The sequence below is a fragment of the Excalfactoria chinensis genome, chromosome 4 (genome assembly GCF_039878825.1).
Source record: "Excalfactoria chinensis isolate bCotChi1 chromosome 4, bCotChi1.hap2, whole genome shotgun sequence".
NCBI classification, from domain to species: domain Eukaryota; kingdom Metazoa; phylum Chordata; class Aves; order Galliformes; family Phasianidae; genus Excalfactoria; species Excalfactoria chinensis.
The window spans coordinates 51,972,552-51,997,898 of NC_092828.1; the positions used below are offsets into that span (position 1 = coordinate 51,972,552).

The 25,347-nt window shown below is 37.8% G+C and overlaps 1 protein-coding gene across 7 annotated transcripts in view; it reads right to left on the reverse strand.

Moving 5' to 3' along the window:
- The window catches only part of GRID2 (glutamate ionotropic receptor delta type subunit 2), a 651,664-nt gene that overhangs the window by 91,102 nt on the left and 535,215 nt on the right, over positions 1 to 25,347 (reverse strand). For all 7 annotated transcript variants that reach the window (XR_011903406.1, XR_011903404.1, XR_011903405.1 and 4 more), the window contains one exon: positions 5,024 to 5,162. Coding sequence is in view for 4 of the 7 variants with exons in the window: in XM_072334995.1 (XP_072191096.1) it covers positions 5,024 to 5,162 (139 nt within the window). In the remaining 3 variants the exon portion in view is untranslated. The remainder of the gene's footprint in view (positions 1 to 5,023; positions 5,163 to 25,347) is intronic.

A 25,347-nucleotide genomic window follows, 5' to 3' on the forward strand; every position in this document is an offset into this window, starting at 1 on the left:
ACCACACCACTGACTACATCCCCTCACACATGCCCAGTGGGATCATAATATGTATGTCCTATTTCAGAAACTGAGTTTTAATAACCCACATCTCTGCAGACTTCTGGAATTACATTCATAACCTAGCAGCCAAGTTACTGCAAAACAAAGAAAAGCAGCAAACCTTGACAGAACTAGTAAAATTATTAAACCATATGGGTTCCTTTCCAGAAATAAAAAAAAAAAGAAGAATTTTTTTTCTTTTGCCTCCAGCCTGGTTTGCAGGTTACACATTGCTTGATGTACCCTTATTCCTGGATTAAACAACTCGTTCTCTGTTCAGACAACTAGACTTAGGGGAGACAAATGCTCAGTCTCAGCGTGTCACAAAGCCTCAACACACAGTTGCCAGATGAGACCTCAGAATAAGGAAAAAAAACCTAGTTAAGTTGGTGTATTTGCACTGATTATTCTCTGATGCCCAAATTCTGGCAGCATTATCCACTTTGGATGAGGATTTAACTTTGCAGTAGTTTTACTGATCTCAGTTCAAACATCTGCAAAGCAAAGATGCATAGGGGGTATTATAATCCCACATTTTAAGAAATAATCTCATTGGATTTCTTATCTCAAAGCAGTATGATGTATGGAAACTGTCAGGTCGTGACCTAACACAGGGGCATGACCAGCCCTGGGAGCACAGGTGCAAGCAATTCACCTGGACAATGGGAAGGGGTGGACTCAGGATCCATTCTTCCCTAACCTTATTTAAGGTCTGGCAACAAAAGAAGCAGCATATCTACTTGGACACCACCTCCTTTCAGAATTTCCAGTGAGCCACAATCTTCAGTAAGGGTAAGCTATTCCTTCTTTATCACTGAGTTGTGACCACCACCTTTCCTGAGTGATCTGAAACTACTTAAAGATAACTCTATCACCTGCTACTTATCTATACATACAGTAAAAGAAGCATTTAAAATCCAGTAAAAAGAAGTTGAAAAATTGGTAAGGAGCTAAGCACCTGTACCTAAGCTTGCATTTATACAGCTCCTACTTGGAAGGAAATGACCACTCAGTGCAATACACAAGCTACAGTTGAGTTTAATTTTTATTATCAGTCACGAAGCATTGTGGGGGGGGAAAAATATATGTGGCCTTTGTTGTAGCTTTTCTAGTTGCAATTACTCAGCCAATACAAACATTATCCTACACCAATTAACAATGCAAAGCTATTCTGAGGATGAATTGAGCCATTTGAGGACAAATTAACAGCAGTTACATGTATTTTACAGCGTTTGTTGAGTTTGCTTATTCTACACCTTAATCAAGCAGTAGAAATCAATTCACTGCAGATTAATTACTTCTTAACCAAAACAAACCAACAAAACAAAACAAACCTGCCTCTGCTTTAAACTCAAAGAAAAATATCTTCACATTGAGTTTTACGTGTTTGTTTTCCCAAGGCATACCCTCTTCCATAAACTCATATGCTAAACAGAGAATTGATAACGTTGTTATGTGTGTCAGCTAAAGGTGTTTGTAAAACAAACAAGCAAACAAAAAAACCAAACCTGAAAATACAGCAAAACGAAAAGTCATTTTCACAGAGGGGGGTAACTAAATTCCTTCTTAGATGATTACATTTTATTGAGGTCAGAGGGTTAGGCGTGAAAATATCTTTGTAGACCTGCGTTATAGATTGTTTTAGGCAGGCTATTATTAGAGCTGACTACTTCACAGCACTCTACAAGGAACAAGTCATTAAATTTTAGGTCATTTTTGACTTTTTCATTGCTTAGGCTCAAGTGCTCATTTGCAACAAATTCTGATAAAGCATGCATTTTTCTTCTCCTTTTCCTATTACATTCAGGATTCATTCAGAGGTGAGCTTAGGAAAAAGGGTACAGAAAGCCAAGAGGTTTTTAACTGTTGGCAGTGACAGCTGTGTCAGAAACTAAAATTGTTGCTTGCTAGGCAGTTTAGATATCTGGGTGAACCATGCAGAAGGAGAGGTTAAAGAACATTCTGTTTTTCTGAGTAAGGAAATGCCTACTTCAATTACAGCATTCTTGTGTAACACCCTTTTCTGAAAATATGTAGGCAGTCATATGGAGCTATTTGAGCCTTGGAGACAGCTTAGTATTTTGTGGTTTAGGAAAGATGTTGTGAGAATGACTAGGCAAAATAAGCATCACTGAAGGCAAGCTTTACTGCCATGCTTCTATGTAGAGGTGGTCTCACTTATCAAACAGGATGTACAACCTGTGTCTTTGAGAACATAACATGAACTTCCTATTTTACAGAAGACACAGACTCTTCTCTGTACCATGTGCAGTCACATCTCTTAGACAAACTTCATCATCTTTAGCTGTGGACTAGATTTAAACCTGAACCTAATCCCACCCTTTCTTATGACAAATCCTTTGGCTTCTTCTCTGAGTTCCAATTTCTCTTCACAATTTCAATGCCTCTGAGATAGTGGCGACAGCTTACTTTACCAATGGAAGTACTACAGTATGAGCACAGCCAGTTTCTCTGCCAGTGGACTCTTATTTGTATTGTAACTGAGTAATAAAAACACCCTAACAGAAATCATGGCTCAGTGATAAAAATTCACAGCATCTTCGTCTAGAAGAAATAGCTTGAGTCCTTCAGGCTTATTTGGCATTTGCTGATCCAATGCCATTCATTCATGTTGCATTTCAGACAGTGATCTAAGGAATATCAAAGTTACACTCTTCTTTGCTGTCACAGTGTTACCAAACAATGACTGTCTTGATTTCAATAAGATCTGAAATGTGGGTCAAGTGTGAATAAAAGATGCACTAGGAAGTACTTCATGACTTGCATGCCTATATTCCTGATCCTGCCCACTGGTATTATTGTTAATGCTGCCAAAGTTATTAGGAGTCAACATTCACTTGGAAACACAGTCAATTTACAAACTGGAAGAGTTCTGAACAAAAACTAGCTAAGTATCCAAAAGCTGAAATACTGTAATACAGTAACTGCTGAAATGTTTCACGGAAATGAAGTTGCTGTGGGCCGCTCAAATCATAAAAGATATCAGAAGGACAACATGCTGTCATATCTGGTGCTAGCTAGAAATTTGAAATGAAAATCCATTAACTACTTGCTACATCTGTGCAAACCCACTGACTTCAATCTCTTTCATTTGTCTGCCTTTTTTTTTTCTTCCAGAAACTGACTGAATAGTACTATGAGCAAAATCTGGTTTATTTTCTTCAGATGTTTAAACTCATTCCCATTCTGGCCCTCTAAGCTCCCCAAGGTACAATTTGATCTGTTTAAAAAAAATAAATAAATAAAAATAGAGCGTCAGCTTTTTTCTCTGTTCCTTATTCATGTTTCCCACTTTGCAGTAATTCAGCATAGTAAACAAACATCTTCCCTGTTATGTGTTGGTTTGAGTTCCAATTTTGGCAGTTTTGTAAACTAAAGTTTTACACTCCCACCATAGTTAGGATAACTTCATTCCCTAATGGATACTTAACACATCTAATTACCCTATTTCTAAGCTACAAGCACTTTGATAAATGTTTCTGTTCTTCCACTTCAGAAGCTTTCCAGCTGCAACATTTTCTACTGAATAAAACATTATCAGTGACTTTGCCCATAAATAATACAGCACAAACACCGATGTAGTCCCAACTGTATATAATAATCTCAGAATTCCACTGGGGGCTTTCTAGTGACATCATAATAAACTACAAGAAAAAGCTAAAGATACATTAAATTATAGTTTGGGTATCTTTTATATATATTTTTACACATGATAAAAAAGCCTCAGATGCTCAATGCAGCAATTTAAGTTTTGTTTTTTTTTTTTTAAATTTTTTATTTATTCATTTTTTAACTACTTCTAAGCCACGGGAGACATAACTTCAAAGCAGGATGCAGAAGATTACATACTTGTAAGGAAAAACCAAATGCACCTTCATTTATTTTGCTTTCACAAATCTCATGTTGCAGCCCAGTCTATATCATTGTTTCACTGTATCGGAGCATTTCAAAGAGTCTGAAAACAGCTGAAGGATAGATAGCAAGACCTTAGGTGATGAGACACAGAGGTAAGGAGGTTGACTCAACAACTGCAGTGAGAAAACTGAGTTTTCCTTAACATCAGTATTGAGATGGAGAAAAAAATGCAGCATAAAATGTCTCTTTACTAAAGCCATTTGGTACTTTCCTGAAGAATTCATGGGAAAGGCTAAGTTTGCCACTCCTGCATATATTTGTGTATGCATAACCTCAAGATTGGTGTTCAAGAGTAGCGTTCTATTGAAAAATGACCAGATGGTCCTTGGACAGCTTGTCTTACTGGTGTTTCTCTGTATTTACTAGTCTCTAATTTAACCCAGGAGGAAGGATTTAGGTGGGTGGTGGAAGTTAGACCAACTCAGCACACTGCATGCTCATGGAGAGAAACTGGAGCACAAAAGGGGAGAGAAAGAGAGCAGGACACCTAGAAAGGTTTCTATGGTGTGGAGAGATGAGATGATTTGTGGGAAAAAAGAGATAGAAGAATACTATGAAAAGAAGATGAAGACATTTGTGTTTGGGAGGGATGAAGAAAAAGAATCAAAAGACAGGGTAAAATCAGGGTGAATCAGCTTCAAAAAAATCAGAGTACCATTACTGTATGCTGCATTTGAACAGAAAGCATAGCCAAAAACATATACCAGCAATTGGTATTTTTCCCACTTCAGATACTGATACTCTAATTATCACAAACTCAAACACTTCTTTCAAAACATAGTATGTGTATATACATATGTATGCCTATGTGCCACTGAATAGTATATGCCAGAAGCCAGCAATTCTGGCTTCTGTTAAAGAGTCTCCAGGGAGGAAGTACTATGGAATACAGGAAGTCCATGTTATATTGTTTCATTAGCTTCTGAACTACTACTTAGGAGACCTTAACATTACTCCCCTTTCTCACATTTAACTAGAGCATTCATACCCTTCCGTGTGTACATACATTTATGCATCCTTCTTTTCCCTCAGTTCATCAACTTACTGGATAGAGTTCTCAATGCGCGTGATGGTGAGAAAAGCAGCTAGGTTTGCTGTGTAGGAGGAGATGACAATCAAAGCAAAAAGCCACCAAGCCCCCATCATCAGTCGTGTTGCCAGGGTTGTATATGGAACTTCTCCTCCTGTGGGAAAGAAGGAAAAGCAAGAGTTGTAATTTGGCAGAAGGAAATCCAGATCTCCTTTACTCAGACTGTGTGCAGGAGACCTTGGGTCAGAAGGGTGCTTGCTTTCATAAAATTAGAAAAATTTTTGAGCCGTGCCTTCTATGCAGTGAAAGTAGTAAAGGAGACTCACGGTCAGCCATCATTATCATATTTAATCTGTTTTGCTACTATGTCTTTAATTCCAATTCATCTGCCTATCCTATTCAGTAATGGAAATAGACTTCAAGATCTCAGAACAAGGAGAGGAGTAAATTCTTAAAATGTTCTTTCCTTAGAGATCTTATGCACAGGCCTTAATTAAGCTTTTCTTGAGTTCTGGAGAATAAAAAGTTAAACCAAACACACCAAAACACAATTACTTCTCACAGTTCTGTGGGCAAGCAGATGCTCATAAGATCTGTACATATGTGTGCAACTTGCTTCATGTCCACCAGGACTTGAAAAAATAAACAATCACATGCTGAAAAAGAGTGCAAAACTACTTTGTGTTCCCATGGTTGCTTTTCCTCAGAATTTAAATGGCATGCAAACAAAACATTAACAGCAGTTAAATCTACCAGTGCTTTGGTGGCTCAGAAGAGCTGCTCACTACAGCTTGTGTGGACAGAGCCCTTTCAGCAAGCCATGAAAAACATGTGTTATACAAATAGCTGCCCACAAGATGGTAAATCTTTACAGAACTCTTTCAATTAAAAAAAAGCACAGATTTTTAGATGAAAGAAAATTAATTCTTTTAAAGATGTCTATTTTTGTCTGTAGTAAAAGTTTGTGTGCCTCCGCTGGCGCAGCGGTAGAATTCCCGTTTGCAACACCAGGGGGCCCGGGTTCGAGTCCCCTCCTGTGGAGCAGGGGGTAGAAGTGCCGCTCTGCTACACAGAGGGCTCGAATCCCGGGAGTTGGACTCGATGATCTCTAAGGTCCCTTCCAACTCACACAATACTATGATACTAAGAAAGACAGGTGAAAGCACTAAACATCCTCAGTAAACTGCTCAAGAGATTCACCCCTTCTGTCTCTCTCCATAATTAATGCTTTAGAAGGGAGTTTTCTCAGATGCAAAATCTTATGACCATGTAACAGAATGAGAACTTGAATTTTCATATGCAATGCAGCTTGTTACAGATTCCATCACCCATAAGTGTTTTGTACTTGATACTCACTTCTGTAAAAACTTTTTCTTCCTCAGAAAATAAGTTTATCATAATTTTTCTTCCCATTACTATTATCCTAAGTAGATGTAATTTTCAGTTACAAGCACAAATCATCTAGACATTTAATCAGCTCTTGAATATAAGGCACCACCTTGGGGACCCTGCATCACCAAACAAACGTGAAGCTTTTTTTCTACCTAGTAATGTGTGGTTCTGCCACATGCTAAATAGTAACTGATCTCAGTTATATTTACAGTATGTAAGTATTCAAATCTTTCCCTTTTAAGAATTCCAACATTGAAAGAAAAAAAAAATAAATCTATTATACTCCTGCAATCAGAACTCAATTTCCTTTTATCTCCCAGATGCCATGTAATTATCTAAAACAAGAATCTTCCAATCAGGTCAGGAGCTATTGTTTCAGTAAAAAGACTTCCAAAGATGAACAGTAGCTTCAACATCTAAAGATTGGTTTTTTTTTTTTTTTTTTTTTTTTTTTGTCTCCGTACATTTCAAGTGATTTTTAATATAATGTTTCCACTCTACAACACTTTTTTTTGTGTGTGTGTGATGTCTTTGGAATATTCCATTTAAGAATGTTTTTAATCAAATGAAAAGACATTTATATCAATTCATTGGAACAGACTGTTTGTCCTTTTAACTTTCATGTGCCAATCCCTGCAGATAATCTTTGTATTAAATTGAAACAGGTAGAATCATAGAGGAGAAGCCAGCGATCTCCTGGGCATCCTTGCATTTTCATTTTATAGCTTAATGAGTAAAAGTCTAAGTTCTCATGTTTTTTATTGAAGTAAAGCATCAGAAAAGAAAGGACTACTGAAAGTCACACACCTGCCTTCTGGGCACAGCTCAAGTTTTCAACTGATGATGCTGTTCAGTAAGCAACTGTAAAATCTATGACAGATCCCTCAGCAATAGAGCTTGCTTTTGTTCATACGATGAAATTTTCCCATACATGGGGAATGGTACCCACCATTGATTGTTACCTTTTCTTTATTAACATCCATGTTAACAATGGACTTTAAGTAACAGTCAGTGTTGCCACCCCTAAGTCGTTTAGTTCAACCTAATGTACTCTAATATCTTGCGTATGAGCATTCAATAAATGAAAATCGATGATGAAGCTTGCATACGATTACAAGAAGCACAGAAACTAATTCAGTGCTCAAAAAAACAACAACTTTGCTCTGATACTTCTTAAACCATTTCTAAAGTAGGCCTGATGCTGCAGCTGCAAGGGTACATGATCTCTAATCATTACAGGCAGCCTTCTCCTCCTCTCCTGGTGAAGGAAAGAAAAAAAACAAAAGAAATCTTTTAATAGAATCAAAGAATTGTTTGAGCTAGACTAGGTGACCTTCAAAAGTGCCTTCTAACTCCCCAGCAATGTACAGGGACACCTACAGCTAGGTCAGGTTGCTCAGAGCCTGGTCCAGCCTGGCCTTGAGTGTCTACAGACAGGCTGGGGCATTCACCATATCCCTAGGCAGCCTATTCCAGTGCTTCATTGCTCTTATGGTAAAAAACATTATTCCTTCTATTAAATCTCCCCTCCTACTGCGAAACCATTTTCCCTTGTCATATCACCATTGGCCCTGCTAAAGTGTTGGTCTCCTTTCTTATAACTATTCATTAGGTACTGAAAGGCTGCTCTCAGATCTCCCTAGAGCCTCCTCTTTTCCAGGCTGAACAGCCCCAACTCTCTCAGCCTGTTCTTGTAGGAGAGGTGTTCCACCCCTTAGGTCACTTTTGTGGCCCTCCTCAGGATGCATGTGCTCCAACAGACCCACAGCTCTCCTGTTCTGAAGACACCTCATCTGGATGTAGCACTCCAGGTGAGGTCCTCATCAGTGTGGGGTAGGATAACTCCCCTTGACCTACTGTTCATGTTCCTCCTGATGCAGCTCAGGATACATTTGACTTTCAGAGCTGCGAGGACACATCACTGGCTCATGTCCATCTTCCCATCCACGAGTACCCCCACGTCCTTGTGAGTAGGGCTGTGCTCTATCTTTACATCCCGAAGTTTGTATTGATAGCAGGGAGTTGTAATGACCTTGCACTTGGACTTTTTGAATGTCATGAAGTTTACCTGTGCTCACTGCTCAAACCTATCTAGGTCCCTCTGGATGACATCTCATCCGTTAGGCGTGTCAACTACAGCACACAGCTTGGTGTCATCTGCAAACTTGTTGAGGGTGCACTCAATCCCACGGACAGTGTCATTAATGAAGACATTAAGGAGCATGACTTGCCATCAGAATGACTGGCTATAGCTATTGCTTTACTGCTGCAGTATAATTTCTTTGACATCTAGTCAGAGAGCAAATGTCATACAGTCTTGTTCTATTGTAGTGTTTGCTGAAAGACTTATCTTACTATGACAGTTCACCTTAAGAAACATCTTTATCCTCATCCCCCAGTTTAGTTTCTAAGATAAAACTCCCTATAGCTTTTTTTTCCAGCATAAATCTGTATGTTTCTTCATGCTGAAAAGCACCAAGTCAGTAAAGAGAGCAGCAATCACTGGTTTTCCATTACAGTTCTGTGAAAAAGAGTCACAGATCCTACAGTTGCCATTCTTGACTGTGAAATAGCATGTATGTACACCTCCTAGGGCTCTGCTTGGTGAAAATATTCCCAGTATCTAGTATAGATTTCATGTACGCATATAATATCAAGAACCACAGCCTATACTTGGTAGGAGTGGCTACACATGACAGATAACATATGCACACAGAGTGCAAGGGAGGAGGCATCAAGAAAAGCATCCAATCTCTCTGCTGTTGTCTTTTATATTATACCAGCAAAGCTTCAAAACCCACAATGGCAAAGGAGTCTAGCTGCTGTCATGCCAATATGTTGATGACTAGTGTAAAACTTGTCCTACCATACCTTATTCCCTTAATAAAATTCATCCACAGAAGTTAAGACTCTGGCTGCAGTTACACCAAAAAGATGGCTATTGTAGTATTCTGAGTAACTCCTAAAACTGAGTTCCTTTCATGACACAAATGGAAATTAAAAACAACACTCAACAGTTCTGAAACTTGGTATAGCTAAGGGACAGGTCTCAAATGAACACAGAGGATGTACTATCCTTTAGAGTTGTCCCTTCCAATACCCCTGCAGTAAATAGAGGCATTTAACAGAACACAAAATGCCAATACCTGTAGTTTATGTGTGTGGAAGCTACAGCTTCCAGTATAATTCACTTGACACTTTTGTTGTCTACTGAGAATAATTTCAAAAAATAAAATGGCCTTTATAATTTGCAGACTGCATGTGCAGAAATAAAAAGATTTTCTAGACTAAGCTAAGCTAGCTTAGCAATCTCATTTGAAGCTTTTTAAAACAACTGATTTACCTTAGAAGTGACAGTGAAAGAAATTGCTTTTAGTCCTCCCACTCTCATCTAATGCAGCTCTTGTTCATTAATCCTAGGTTAACTTAATGCTGGCCTACTTCATACAACAGGCTTATACTACAACTTATGAAATTTGTTTATTTTCATTTCCTTCCAAGAGCTTCAAGCTAGCTATCAGCAGGCAAGAAAAATAATGCATTGTCTAGGCAACACAAACAATGTAATGTATAATTATGACAAACCTAAAAGGACAGACAATAAAAGCATGAGGTGACAAAACGTGAGTGTACACAATTCTGTACAGATTTCTAATTCCTATTAAATCATTCTTCCCCAATGAAGCTTAAAGTGAAAAAACTGTAATACGGTATTATGGATGGAATTTAATAAAATAATTATTTATTAAAATTGTTGTTTTTACTAAAACCAAAGCAAACGGAAGCATAGCAATCATAATACTGAGAGAACTTGCAACTGATCTGTAGTTAAATTAGCTTGCCTGTTTCAGCTCCAGTGCTAACTAACTCGTAGCTCTACACGATCTGCCATCATTGTTAACCATTTATCTTTTGTCAGTCATTTTCCCTTAGGTTTGAATGACTGCAACTTTTTAAAGGTACTTTTTAAAACAATGAAACACACAGAAAATCTATAAAACATCATTATTTTACATCCTGAATTTGAAGTTTGCTATATGACATATCTGAAGGCCATTCAGCGCCATACTGAGAACCTACCCACAGACACTCTACATATGAAAAGTAAGCTTCTGAGCTTCAGTAAGAAGGGTTAGGAAGGACAGTAGAAGAATTGTATGCTGTGATGTCTTTTTGTGAAAAAAAAAAAAAAAAATACAGGTGTGACAAATCACAGAGACTAGATTCTTCCAACAGACAAAATTCAGTTTGTCACCAATACCCACAATCAACAGCTCTAATTTTACCAACATATTTCAGTTGCCAATGACGCTGTCAAACCTTCCATCATTTAAGCTAATATAGTCTCTGCTAGAGGTCAGTAGTGCTCTCAATTGCTGCGTGCGGAGTTTCAGACATTTATTTCAATTTTGAGAACTGTGGAAAAAGATAATTGCGACTGTTTTGCTGAGAAACTCTATTACTACTGAACTAGAAAGCAGGGATTTTAATTGTGCTTGAAACAGAGAGGTGAAGAAATAATAGGACAGGTTATTTGGGGACAGATTTTGGCTCTGCTTTTACTTGTAAAAATTCTGCCCACATTTGGTGAATTATCGGCCTTTGGAAAAAAGCACAAAGGACTGGGAGTTGGCTTCAGTTTAGCCTTTAGCTTGTTAGAACAGTCACATCAATTATGCTATGCATCTGCAATTTCCATTTGCACAAATATAAAGTGTGGAGTTCTGCTGCAAACAGTTTAGATCAATGTATATCTTAGGCTTGCTTTGTGAAAGGGGCATTTAACAGAGAGTGGGTGTGAGGGACTAGTTTTTATCAACACAGACACAAAGGCATTTTGTACTTTTTGCTATTTTTGTCATGTGAAACAAAACTTAAAAGTTTGTCTAAGCTATTACAGTTTGCTGAACACAGCTTTTCAAAGGCATCATCTTTTGGGGCACTAGCTATCCCTATTGTTCTGTCAGAATCTTATTGATAATGTAAAATCTTTCCAGTCTTCAACTGAAAACGTTCAATTTAGTTGGGACAGAAAAAATAAAGTCAGTGAAGCCTGTGTCTATTTCTACTATCTATGAAATAAATTCATTCACTCTTCCCATCTTTTCATTTTGCACCCACACTTTTCCATTCTTCCTTGAATTGTGCAAAGTGCATTCATTTCTGTGAGATATAAGGTGGCATGTTGTAACCTGAGTTTGTAATTTTACATTGTGTGCCAAAGGTAATATCCATTGACAACAGCAGGCATTATATATATATATTCTTCAACAGGAGAATACAACTCCTTGAATTGGAAATGCTTTCCAAGCAAGCTTGTAAATCAGTAGCTGCAATCCCTAACCTTGCAAATACTGGCAGATTGTATAGTATTGCAAGCAGGGAAGGGAATAAGCATGAGGCAGGGCGGTGACCAGATTTCACAGCTTAGACAGGTTCAAGAGCTTGCTCCTGCTTTTATTCACCACATTTCTTTATTTCTTCGCTAATGTTTTGTTTTTAACCAGAGGGGTGCAATTTATTTTATTGTTATTATTTTAGTGAAAAAACACATTTCAGATATTTTGTTTCATACTTAAAACAAATCCTCAGATCTTACTCCCTAAACAGAAAGTGCTGGGCTCTGGTTCACCAGAAGCAGTAGGCTTTGTAGGGCAATAGCCTTTTTAAGGAAATAAGCAAACAAGATAACCACACTGCTAACACAACAACACCACCACAAATCCAAAACCCTACAGTGATTCTAGAAGCTTCTGTCAAATACAAAAGATTTGGGGGGCTCTCATTGTTAAGATATCCTGTTACAATTGGAATGATTAATGTGGTAGAAGGGTGACACAAGAGTGTAATAGCAGAGACCAGTGCAGATAGGATAGCATTTCAAAGGAAAAGTAAATGTGCTCACCCACCTCCAAAGATCATAGTTTGTAGGAAAGACTTCACAAGAGATCACCAACCAGAGATCCTTCCCTGGTGGCAGTCAGTCCTTAAATGGGATCTAGGAGAGGTGCATCCAGGCTCCACCCCTTCCAGTGAAACAGGTGAATCGCCTTCACCTGTGCTCCCAGGGCTGACTGGGTCTTATCCCCAGGCACTCAATCAGTGGTTCAGGCCATGGCTCAACAGTTATCATACATCCTCACATATCAGTTTTTTAGGAATAAACGTGAAACCCATTTCAATATTTAAAACCTGTGAAAAGTTAATTTTGAGATAACTAGAATAGTTGGTATTTTCTCCTGTCTAGCACCAAAATAGTTTAGTGGAGTCATTACTATTCATAATAATGCTGGTATTAATCTCCAAATTAGAAATATTAGAGACTTTTTTGATGTCTGTGCATTCATCTTCCCAGCATACAAGTCGACAGAGACATTTTTATATGCCTACTTGAACAGCATTACAGTTTGCTGAACACAAGTCCCTTAAATGTCATCAAACACCACTTAAGGGGCAAATATATCCTATCCTTGTCTGTACTGAAAGTCTCCTTTAGTGTCCTCTATTGTCAGATTCCAGCAATAAACCCTCCCTTGAGTGCCTTCTCTGTGTGTAGATAAGGTGTATCTCCCAGCAACACAGTTTTTCCATGTGCCATGGACATACTTTGGCTTCTTTTTTTTCCCCTCCTTCTCTTAATGCTTTTGAGGATAAGGAAAGTTTTAGCCATAAATAAACATAAATATAAATATATACATATACACATATGTATGCAAAGCAATACAGTGCTTTTTGTAGTGATCTTTTTGTAGTGATCTATTTTGGAACTTTGAGGTTTGTCTATATTCTTGAAGACTTTCAAATTATTTTATCTACATATTAAGATGGAAGAGACTTGATTTGAAGGTTATGATTTTTTTTGTTTGTTTGTTTTTTAAAGTGTTATGTAAGAATTTTTGTCAGCTTTCTAAAACATCAGGGCCTCAAAAAGTGGTACAGAGGCACCTCTGCAAGACGTTTTAATTGAGACATTTGTCCAGATTGGCTGATTAGTACCTGCCATTTAACATCTTTCTGAGTTGCTCTAAACATGGAATATTTAAATATCATTTGATACAAACCCAACATCTGCTTTTCTCAAAATACAGAATAGAAATGTTCATTGCCTCTTTTGTATAACTATTTTGAATGGCATCAATTTCACCCCATAATGCACCATCAACATTAAGGTTTCTTTAGCTCCTAAGAAAATTTTAAAGCACTACATCCTATTGTTCTGCTGTGTACACTTACTCCCTGAAATTTGTAGCTTCACTGCAACCAATGTTCCCCTTTTTCCCCATCTGTTCTTTATGTGCATTCAAGATGTTTCAGCATGGGTGGTGGAAGACTTAAAACATACTTCATTTAGATTGAATTCTCCTGTTGTAGCTCACATTTTCCCTTATACATTACAGGTATGCAGTAGAGAAGCCAATTATTTGTTTCCAGTCATTAGCATGTTTTCCCACAATAAATCAATTCCTTCCAAGTTCTGAAATCCTCCAAAATATCTAATTCAATATTGATATAGCATCTTCTTCCTATCCTTCTTCCACCTTTGCCCACCTCATCCATTTATCTTTCAGTACATGGGTTAGTACTCCAACCACATGAATCTTCCTATCAGATTTCAGTAACATCATAAAGAACAAATTTATATTCATGAGTTAATTCTACCGTTCTTGTTTACTACTCAGAATTCTGGTGCTGCTCTATAGGCAATGATGTAATGTGTTCACTCTGTCATTTGGTGCCCAGATTAATTTTTTTTTTTTTTTTTTTTTTTTTCTCCTTAATGTCTTAATTCTGAACTAAACAATCACTTACCCTCTTCCATGTATTATTGTTAGCGTAACGATCCCTTGACTAATCTCATTACGGTTGCTCCCTGGAAGACTGTTTCCTTTCAGCTGGGTGCAAAACACTGCCCTTGCTGCCCTCCCAGAAGGGAAGCAATGATCCACAAAAGAAAGATCTCCTCATTTATTCCTCCTCTTTATATGACAGGCAGAACATCTGAGACGATCCTTCTTCTCCTTTGGGCTTATTTCAAATCCTTCCAACTAATCGGAAATTTTTAAAGTGGTTTGAGAAGCTGCATCTTCTATGTACGTACAGACTCTTGTCAATAACTCCGGAAGCCTGCTCATGTTGTGGTATATGCATGACTCTGTATAGGTAGGTCTAGGCTCCCTCTGCCCTCATACAAATGAGGTTGGGCATGAACCAGCTCCAGTCAGAATGTTATCACCTACTTAAGACTGTCAAGCTAGGTTACTGCTGGCCAGTAGCCTTTTCCAAATTATATGTTGTATCTTCATTCAAAACAGCTCATCCTATTGTCTACTTCCTGTACAAGGATGATTGCCCATAATGTATGAATGTTGGGCTTTGCACAATGTCTTTCTGCATGTGTGCCTGTACAGAACTGTCTTAAGCTTGTACTATACATTTTTATTTTTATTTTCTAATTTTTGTTTTGATCAGAAGGATCCACATTTTTTTATTTTTTTATTTTTTTATTTTTTAAAGGGAAAATTTCTGTGCTGGGAACATAAAGCCTAACATTTATTTGTTATATTCTGGTTTGGGTACTCCCTTTAGAAGGTGGAAGACTGCCTATATACTGTGGTTACTGCAGTCAATTACTCTCTACTTCTGCACCTGATGTTTACATGCTGTCTGTACTTCCCTCTATTGTAAAAGAATCTCTGACCAAGACTTTCCTACTTTCCCTAATGAGGAATGGTGATGTTTATCATATTCTTGAAAAAGAACTCAGTTTCTTCAGTGTCTTTAGAAGCTTTCCTTTTACATACAAACTGTATTTCCCCCACTACTATGGCTAGAAAATTCATGTAGAAAAAGCCCTTTTGGTCTCTGGCAAGAATGAAAACTTGACTTGCTACTTCTATCACTATCAGTTTTCTATCCCTGATCAAATCATTGTGTTTAGACTTCTGTGAGAAAGAAAACTCCTAACTCCCTGTGAAAATCCTCCAATTGCTACTATTGTGCATCTATTCAGAAGTGCCTTTGGCATTTGACTTGTATACTAAGGCTCATTGCTCAGCTCTGTTTCCTCATTAATAGGAAAAGATTATCCATGCTGAGATTTCAAATGCTGGGGCTAACCAAGCATCAGTGGCACAGCCGCTCATCAAGTCACAGCCTGCTGTACCTCTCTGATAAATCTGTTCAGAAAGCTTTGACATACAAACAGAATATTCAAAGATTGTCCAAATGACTACTCACAAACTAATTAATTTGAAACACAGGATTCTCAGCTATGTTCTTTGAAACTCTTCTACCTGAAGCTAGAAAATGTTCTGCTACCCAGGAAAAGACTGATGTTAACTACTGCAAAGCACTTCAGCCCACTATAGTGTTGGTTTACTGCAGGAGGAGCAAACTACAAAGTAGTTAGGAGTTTGATTCTCTTTTGCTTTTGTTGTCAAGTTATTTATCTATCTTCAAATACCAGACTAGCCCAGCTTGCTGTTCCTACTACAATGGATACATTCTAGTGACAGAGGGATAATCGTTTGGCCACCCATCTCCCTTGCAAAAGTGCCAAGATGCATCAACAATTGTCATAGTCATCCCTAATTAAAAATTCATTTGAAAATCAATCTGAACAGGTCTATCAGACACAGCTATTTACTACATGCTTCCAATAGCATTTGTTTTCCCTCTTTTTCTTTTTAGATCTGTATTTCTACAGTATAATTGTTAGTGGCAGTATATAGCTGAGAAATTATTTGTGACAATAGCATAGCTAAGGACAAATTAAGAAGGGTAATCAGGTACAACATCCCTTTAGATAAATGGGAGTTGCACCTATATGGGTCAGCTTTAGCATAGTCCTAATCATCAGTTCCTGGACATAGCCTTTCTACAGTGCTCACCATTTGGAGAAGGAATGGGTAAGAGTCACTTTTAAATCACTCCTAAGATGTGACCTGAGCCTGTATCATTCAACTTCAGATTTAGACAGAAATGTTCTTTGTCCACTTCTACTTATAACACTGCTGCTTCTTTATAGCTGAAACAAAAATCCTGCTAATCCCAAATGCAATGATCATATCTGCAGTGAGGAAAGTGCAAAGTGACAATTGAGAAAATTTTTCATAGGGGAAATAACAGCAAGTCAGTATCACAATTCAATGGACTTTGTTTAAGGCTACATTAAAGAGAAATTTATGTCTCCGATTAAAAGTGAAAATGGTACAAAAATGAACATTTTCACTTATTTTTTTGAGTCAGTAATATTCAGATCAAGCCCAAGTATTTAAATATATACTTAAAGTATGAAAAAGCCTAGTAACTGCATTCCAGAAGAAAGGGATCTAATGTGATAATGGAAAATGTAACGTCTTTTCTGCTGAGCTGAGATTCCAATTTTCCGCATCACTAGCAATGATAATGTTACACAAACACTAGTCAATCATTAAATTAATTCCCATTAAATCAATGTCCTTAAAGGCCAAACAGTCTTTTAATAATTACCTGCTTAAAATGATCTTAGCATAACATATTAGTTATACTATATTTATAATTCCCTTTCAGACAATAAATCATTTCCATCCACCCATTTTACTAAAACTGTGACAATGAGGCAAAAGTTGGGAAGGGAAGCACATAATGACATAGAGAATGGCTGTGGGCTAGATTCTGCTGGTATCAGTGATGTTTCAGCCATGTGCATCTGTCACACATTTCTCTTACATAGTATTAAACTTTGAATTAGTTCCTTTAAAAGGCTTATAAGTATAAAGCAACAACAAAATATTTCACAGAATCACAGAATCACAGAATTTTTCAGGTTGGAAAAGACCTAGAAGATCATCTAGTCCAACCATTACCAATACTTCCCAGCTAAACCGTATTCCTCAACGCAACATCCAAACGTTTCTTGAACACTCCCATGGTTGGTGACTCTACCACCTCCCTGGGCAGTGCATTCCAATGCCTGACTACCCTTTCTGAGAAGAAATACTTCCTAATGTCCAGCCTGAACCTCCCCTGTCGCAGCTTGAAACCATTCCCTCTAGTTCTATCACTGTCTACATGAGAGAAAAGGCCAACGCCATTTTCCTTCAGATATTAGCGACTTCACAGTGATCACACTCAACCTTCCTGCAGAATCTTGAGAATGACATATTTTCAACTGCAAATCAGAGTTCATCATAGATTTAAAGTTTTTACAAACAACAGCTAGCATTAATTTAATGGCAATACACTGCAGTGCCTTTGTGCAACTTGTGCAACAGAGGCAAAGGATGGATAGACTTTACATTGCTCCTACACGTAATGAAATAATTACGTGATGAAGTACGGGAAAATGTATCATAAAAATATATTTCATTTTTCTATTTTTCTGTCATTACAGAAGAGGAATGACTGTCGCTGAAGTTTTAAAATTGAGGTGTCTACTAATATTTACTGCAGTTACTGGAAGCTTTTAGATGAAGCACTACTTACACTACATATATTCAGACGATGAAATACCATGCAAGGCTTGATATTTGAACGTAAATCTTTTGGTTGCTGTAAGTAAGTATGATCAAATTTGAACTGCCAAGCTTCCTGCATGGCTCTAATGAATAGGTTGGCCAAAACCTCATGTATTAATGCTGCTGAAGTGCAGAGTTTTATCAGAAAACTTAGCAAGGCAATTTTAGGGTTAAAATTAGCAATTTTGGGGTTAACAAATCTAGCACTCATTGAATTATATCGGATTATATCTCAAAAATAACTGTGCAACAGGCCAAGCAGTTTTATCAACAGTTCTTTACTCAGAAAGGGCTCTGACCAATCTTTTGTTGCCACTTTTACAACCTAGGACAATAATTTTGTATTATATGATTATAAACAGAGAAATACACAAAACCCAAATTTGACTGCAGGTCAATGTTTATGTGTAAAAAACACAAGGAGATTCTGGGGATCCTCTTTTGTAAGGCTGCAGTGTGTGCTTCTAAGCTTGCAAACGATTGCATGCCCCTGCAAAGTCACTATTTGCAGCCACTGTGAATGCATCAATGTTACCTATGTTAGCTACTGTGTCAGAGAATAGTGGCACCAATCTTAACAAATAACCTTATACACTGGCCACTTTCTGTTTGGATTTAAAGAGATGCTGAACCCTAATCACTCTGTTGCTAATGTCCGAATACCAATGCTCTGAAGATTTGAAGAACCACAATTAACATCTCTGGTATGTATCCATAAGTGACCAAGAAGCAAAGTGTCACATGCAGTTTACATTGCATTGGCCTTTCCATAGACTGCTGACAATGTTATATGCAGTACCTTCCGGGATGGCAAAAGGGATTGTGCACAATGGACTGAAAATAGGCCATCTGCACATACAATCAACATCAAATTGAACAATGTCATTAATGAGGTATTAAAGTGCTGCTTTATCTTACAGCCTGTCAGGGAGGACATTATGAACATGAGGGAGACAAAGTCCCCTTTGGCTGAAACTGAACAGCTACAAATGAAACAAAATGTGACTCAGTGAGGGCATAAGGACAAATAATAGTTCCAGTAATGCCTGTGTGCAGAGTAATTGCCAGGTCATGGCCTGAAGCAGTAGTGAGTAGCAGGTGAGAATGCATGACTAACACAGGGAGCTCAGATGCAAGCAATGCACTTGTGTGACTGGAAGGTTTGGACTCTCAGTCCATCCCTCCTCATCCTCATTTAAGGGTTAGCAGCATCTCCCTGGATAGAGGTCATAATTTTCATGAGCCATCACTGGTCATCAGAAGGGGTGAGCTAATTTCTCTTCTTTGTCATCATCTATTGTCCCATAGTGCTTGTACCCCAGTAGAAGGCACTGTCATTGCCTTCTTTTGCTGCACAGCTGCACGTTCCTTGGTTGGGTTTTAAAACCTGCTCTTGCAAGATGTCTAAGCATCCATCATCACAGAGTGGTGTCTGACTCATTCAGAGGTGAGGTGAATCGCATACGTTAGTTCAGTTTTTGTGCCACTAATTCTATTCATCCTTTAACTTTCAGATCACTTCTCTGCACTGAAATTCTAACTTTTCAGAATTTAACCACAACTAATATAGAAGCTCTAATTATGTTTCTAAATAGGACATTTTTGAACTGTAGCCTAAAATTCCATCTTAGGTACATCCTGTAATGTTGTTATCAAAGCAATCTCTAAAGGTCAACTTGATCTACTGTAATATTACAGAAGTTCATAGCATAAAAAGGAAAGAAAAAACCCTCCTCCTTTTAAGTTTTGGTAAGAATAATGTTATAAAGCCATTTATTCATTAAAGCCACTAATATGAATGCTCATGTTTGCATGTTTAATAACTTTATTATTATTATTATTATTACTTTTCCAAATCATCTAGTTTTTTGCTTATAGATAATGATTCACAGAAAAGCGAGAAATGACTTCAAGGATGTCTTCACCAGACAGTGAGTGTTTTCTGCTTTGGGGACAGAGAAATGCAAGAAGCTATTGTAAGAATGAAATATGTGCTTATACCTAAAAATGTGCTACTAGCAAGTATGTCTAGGCAAGCACAGCTAACATTCTCGCTTGACTGCACTTCACTGTAACAGCTTCTTCGCAGAAGATTTTCTTTCTTTCCCATTTACTGTTATCTGTCCCAGTGTGGGGGAAACAAACTCTTCGGTCAGAACTACACTTTATCTCAGCTTTTGTCTGGCAAATGAGGTATTGCACATTTTTTACCCAACACCATCTCTTACTAACTGCAAAAGCACTGGAAAGTTGATGTCCTGTTTTGCAATCTCTCCTCCACTGCTGAGGGTGGAATAATAAGAATGAGGCAGCAGCTGGCTCCCAATTTACGATGCTGCCACAGTGAAGACAATATCCTTGAGTTGTATTCTGGGAAGCTGACAAAATAAAAATTTGAAAGATTCATTTTCTATCATTATTTGTTTCTTTTCATTATTAATTTTAAATACAAAGTATTATTAAAATATTTAAATATAATATAATAAATACATTTTTAATAATAAAAATTTTAAATAATAAATTCAATTTCTACATGTTTTAGTAGTAGAAGAGATTTGAGGAAAAAATTCTCAACATTTGAAGAAGGGAGACAATTTTGCTGGGACCTAAAAAATCCCTCTGCTGTTCCTGCTTTTACATGTTGCAGATGATTTTCCTGGCACATCCCCCCTAACTGGTGCCATGAAGAAGAGTCCTGTGGGCGGATAAAGCTGTGGCACAGCTGTTGCAGAGGAGGGACTCCCCACCGACCAAAAAAAAAAAAAACAACAACCAAAAACTATCACGGGTTCCCCTCTAAGCTCGTGTTCATCTGGTGCCTCAGATAATCCCCACTGAAAAAGTCTCATCAGCCTGTAGATGAAATTGCTCTCATCCAAGCAGAAGGGAGCATTTTTAATAAAGCCATAACTCATATCCTACTTCCTCCCTACCTTGAACACCCTACGTTGCCAATTTAAGTACAAGCTTCTGGGCAGGAAAATCAATTATCAGGACAAGTAAAGCTTGCTTCTTCAGCTTCTAAACAACTTGGAAGATGACAGCATGGGTTACGTTCCTTCTTAAGGCAAGAATAATTCAGTTCCTGACTAAACTGTTCTTCATTTCCTTCATTAAATACATAATATACGCAGATGAACTTCAAAAAGTCAAAACTGATTACTTAATCTGCATCTAACATCCATTCTTTATTAATATAGAGAACGTTATCACATTAGAAATAATATCAATTACAGAAATTATTCTGAGTAAATATGATTCTAAAAGGATGGAAGGAGCTGAAGACATCCAATTCTATAGTTTTCCTTCTGACTCATTTGGTTTGATCAACATTTATACCCTAGTCAGACATACATTCCTTTCTCACAGTCAATTAATCAGGCTTGGAACAAGTCATATGGGAAGGAGGGTGTCTTTTGGGCTTTCACAGTGCTGTTCACTCTCTCAGGAAGTGCACTGGACACACCATCTCTAAATATACAGCTTTACACACACAGTGCTATCACTCAAGAAAGCAGGTGCACATAAGATATAGAAATCCATTATTTTAGATGTCTCTGAGGTCTGCCTGAGTCCAAACTTCAATTTAGGGAAAAATCCAAGCATATCTCCTGGCAGTTTAATGTTAGTGTTATCACACTGCTGCAAACAAATGTCCATACTACTGAATGTTTAACTTAATGTGTGGTTATTCCTTGGAATTACATTTTAAAAAAGAGACAGTCAAACATGCCTCTGAAAGTGGCACGAACATAAAGCCACAGACGATGTTTGCAAATGTGTACTGTATATATGACAATAATTTTCAGAACATTCTGTCAGTTCCATTGATTGCTCGTAGTTTCCGCAGTTGACACATATAACAAAACTGCCAAAATGTAGTTGTTTTTCGATACTGTCAAAGGGGCTGGCCAAACAATTAAGTCATGGAAAGGAAGTACGAGTACTACAAGGCTGCAGTACCTGTTTTAAAGAGATAAGATTCATGAAAGTACACACTAGTACATATGCCTAGATATATTATAATAAAATGTGAATTTGGAAGTTTCACTTTTTAAAGTAAAGTAGAACAAGTATACTTGCTGGTGTATGTGCTAAAAAATCACAGAAAGTTGCTCTTACCCTAGGAAGTTTGGTATCCGCCTTTCACTTTCCCAGCTCAGTACTTAATTAGTAAGTGCAGTTTAGGCTCAGACAATCTATTCTCCTTCTTATGGCAATATGTCAAGACCTGGCATAAGTTCAAGGAGTAATTATAACTAATATTAATTAATGAGTCTGGCATTTAAGTTCTGCTTTCTATCAGAAGACATAAAGCATGTTTGTACAAAGGAAGGTAGGTATCACCTCTATTTTGTAATTGAGAAGTGAGGCACAAGACATTAAATGAAGTTTCTGTGGTTAGCCAGGAAGCTTGGAAGCAGAGACTAAAATGGGCACTGTTAGTCCTAAAGCTTATATGCTGGATCATTCTAGAAAATAAAGATTTTTCACCACTAAATATCACATAAGAGGACATAATAGAAAGAGAACACATCTATTCAAAAGGTTTTTAGAGGTTTCCTCTGCATATTAAATACACAGAGGCTGGTGTACAGTTAATTAAGAGGAAATGTCACCAGGAATGTATGTTGTTACAGGATAATGGTTTCCTGCTGATTGGGATGTGCCATGAGTAAGATAAGTGAGACAGAGTAATTTACTAAGCAACAGCAGCACATTTCAGGAGGCGTATATCATGCCTTGGGTGGTAATACAAGGAACAAGACTGAGAAGTCTGAGCAGCTTTAACCATCCACAAAGTGTAATAATGACTTAGAAGAGCCAAGGCTTCAAGTCTCTCTTACTGCTTTTATGAAATATAATTTAAACAAGGCAAACAGTAAGATTTGCTCATTTACTGGGCATTACGAATGTAATTGACCATTACTGGCACTGCTGATGACCAATCAAAATCCCCAGTTGTGATCAGCATTTTAAACTAATCAAAATGTAAAGGGCTAAAGATGGCCCTTCAGAGATGCTTTCACACCATTTATTCAAAGCCTTGCTAGTTTAAAAGAATATTAAGATCTCTGAACAGAAGACTGCTTTAACCTTAAACACCCATGGTCAAACCCTAGATACAAAACAGTAGTGAATACTGGATTTGCTGGAATCACTGCAAAATTTCAAATGATTCATCATTTTAAAGATGTTTCCTGTTATAGCAAAAAAACAAAAACAAAAGACAAAAAAAGCAATACCCAAGCTACTTAGAAAAGAAGAAAAAGGAACAAACAAGACCTCTATCTGCCTATTCTCTTTCATAAGGATGTTTCCAAGTGAAACACAGCTCTGCATCTTTATTTTGCCAGTCATCCTAAGTTTTACTATATGTCATAACAGACTTTAAAGATAATTTTGCTTCTGAGTGTCACAGTAACTTATAGACCTACCCTAGAAACTACCAGGCTGGCTGTGCTGACTCAAGTGTCCAGGCAATGCTACAGTACTTTTCTGATATATAAAAAATTGTGACAGTTAGAACTTGTTAAAAGAATTCAATTGAAGCAACAGCCAGGCTGACTGAAATACAACCTGATGCAGATACCAAACAGCAGAATAGTATTTCAGAACAAGCGAAAGAAACAACTCTTTCTGACTCAATCAAAACATGTCACATAGTTCCTTAAAGAAGGATTTGATTTTTATATCAAAAGACTCTTTCCTCTTTAAACCTGCGACAAGTCTGGAATCAGGCTCCCTGCTTGCAAATCTTTCACCTAGCTAGAGGAAAGAAAAAACAGACAATGCCAGAATGTGCTGGCTTGCCCCAAAAAAGAATGTGACACTATCAAAGCACTAGCAATCCTCAGTTCACGTTCCCTTATTGTTCTTAGCGTAAGATATAAGAGCATCTTTGGCTGCATGTTTTGATGGCAGAAATGAGTACCTTGTCATGTTTTAAATCCACAGCTGAAAGACTTCTTAAGTGAACGTGACAGCATTTGAAATGCCCCATGCTGTTGCACTTAAAAAGTATGCCAGTCACAATTAATAGCAACAGATTGGCTATTCCAAAACAAATAAAACCTGCAGATTTTTCTGCTGAATGAAGAGCTGATGAGTGAAAACAGAAGCAAAATTACTACAATAGCCAGTCAGCCTGTCAGTGGAAATTACTTTCATTTGTCTGTATTCACAAGGGTTAGTAAACAATAATGCTTCAGCTAATATAGTTTTGTGCTATATTCAAATTGAATGTGAAATACAGGCTGACATTATAAATGGATCTATTACTCTTTCACAATGCATTTCTGAGGTCTTCTGAGTCTTTATATTTAAATTGGTCTGTAAGGTTGTTGTATTTTAGTACCAACTCTATTAAATTTGTGTCTTTCTGTCTAGCAAATTAAAGACTGTCCTTCTGTGTTTCCTTTGAAGGAGAGGTGTATTTGTATAGAAACCCCTCACTATGCAGAAATAAAATGCACATTTTAAATTGGACTGTAAGTTCTGCTGGAAATCTACTTGGTAGGGGGGTAAGATCTCTAAGACTCTCTAAATAAATCTCTCTCTAAAGAAATGCAACACACCTTTTAAGTTCTGTGAATTACTTTCTTTGTTTTTTAATGAAGCCTCACAATGATTTTAGTGCTTTGAGCTGCCATGTCCCAGCAGCTATTACTAACCACAATTTGATAATGAGTAAAAGCCAGTGGCTTTCAGTAATCACACAGACAGAAAAACAGCCAGAATGGTTCAGATTGAAAGGCACTTCTTGAGACAATCTAGTCCAGTCCCAAGCAGGGACATCCAGTGTGTGTGCACAGTGTGTGCACTGGACCATCTCCATGTGGGTTTTGAAGATCTCCAGGGAAGAAGACTCCACAGCCTATCCAGGCAGCCTGTGTCAGCACTCTGTCACGCTCACAGTAAAGAACCTTCACATTAAGACGGAAATTCCTAGGTACCAGTTTGTGCCCTTTGCCTCTAATACTGTTGCTGGGTTCCACTGAGAAGAGTTGAGCCATTCTCTTTATACCTTCCCTTAAGATATACTGATCAGATCTCCTCCCAGTGTTCTCTGGGATAAACAGGTCTAACTCTCTCAGCTTTTCCTCACATAAGTGATACCCCAGTCCCTTCATGATTTTAGTAGCCTTGTTCTGGACTTGCTCCAACAGCACCATGTCTCTTTCTGGGGAACCCAGCACTGTACACAGCATTTCAAGCCTAGGCCTCACTGGAGCAGAATAGAAAGGATGTATCCCCTCCATCAACCTGCTGATGACAGTGCTCCTGATGCACTCTGCAAAACTATTTGCCTTCTTGTCCAGAAGGGCACAGCAGTGCCTCACAGTCAACTGGTGTCCTCAAGGACCAGCAGGTCCTGTTCCACAAAGCTGCCTTCCAGCAGGTCAGCCCCAAGACCGTGCTGGTGCATGATGGTATTCCTCCTGCACT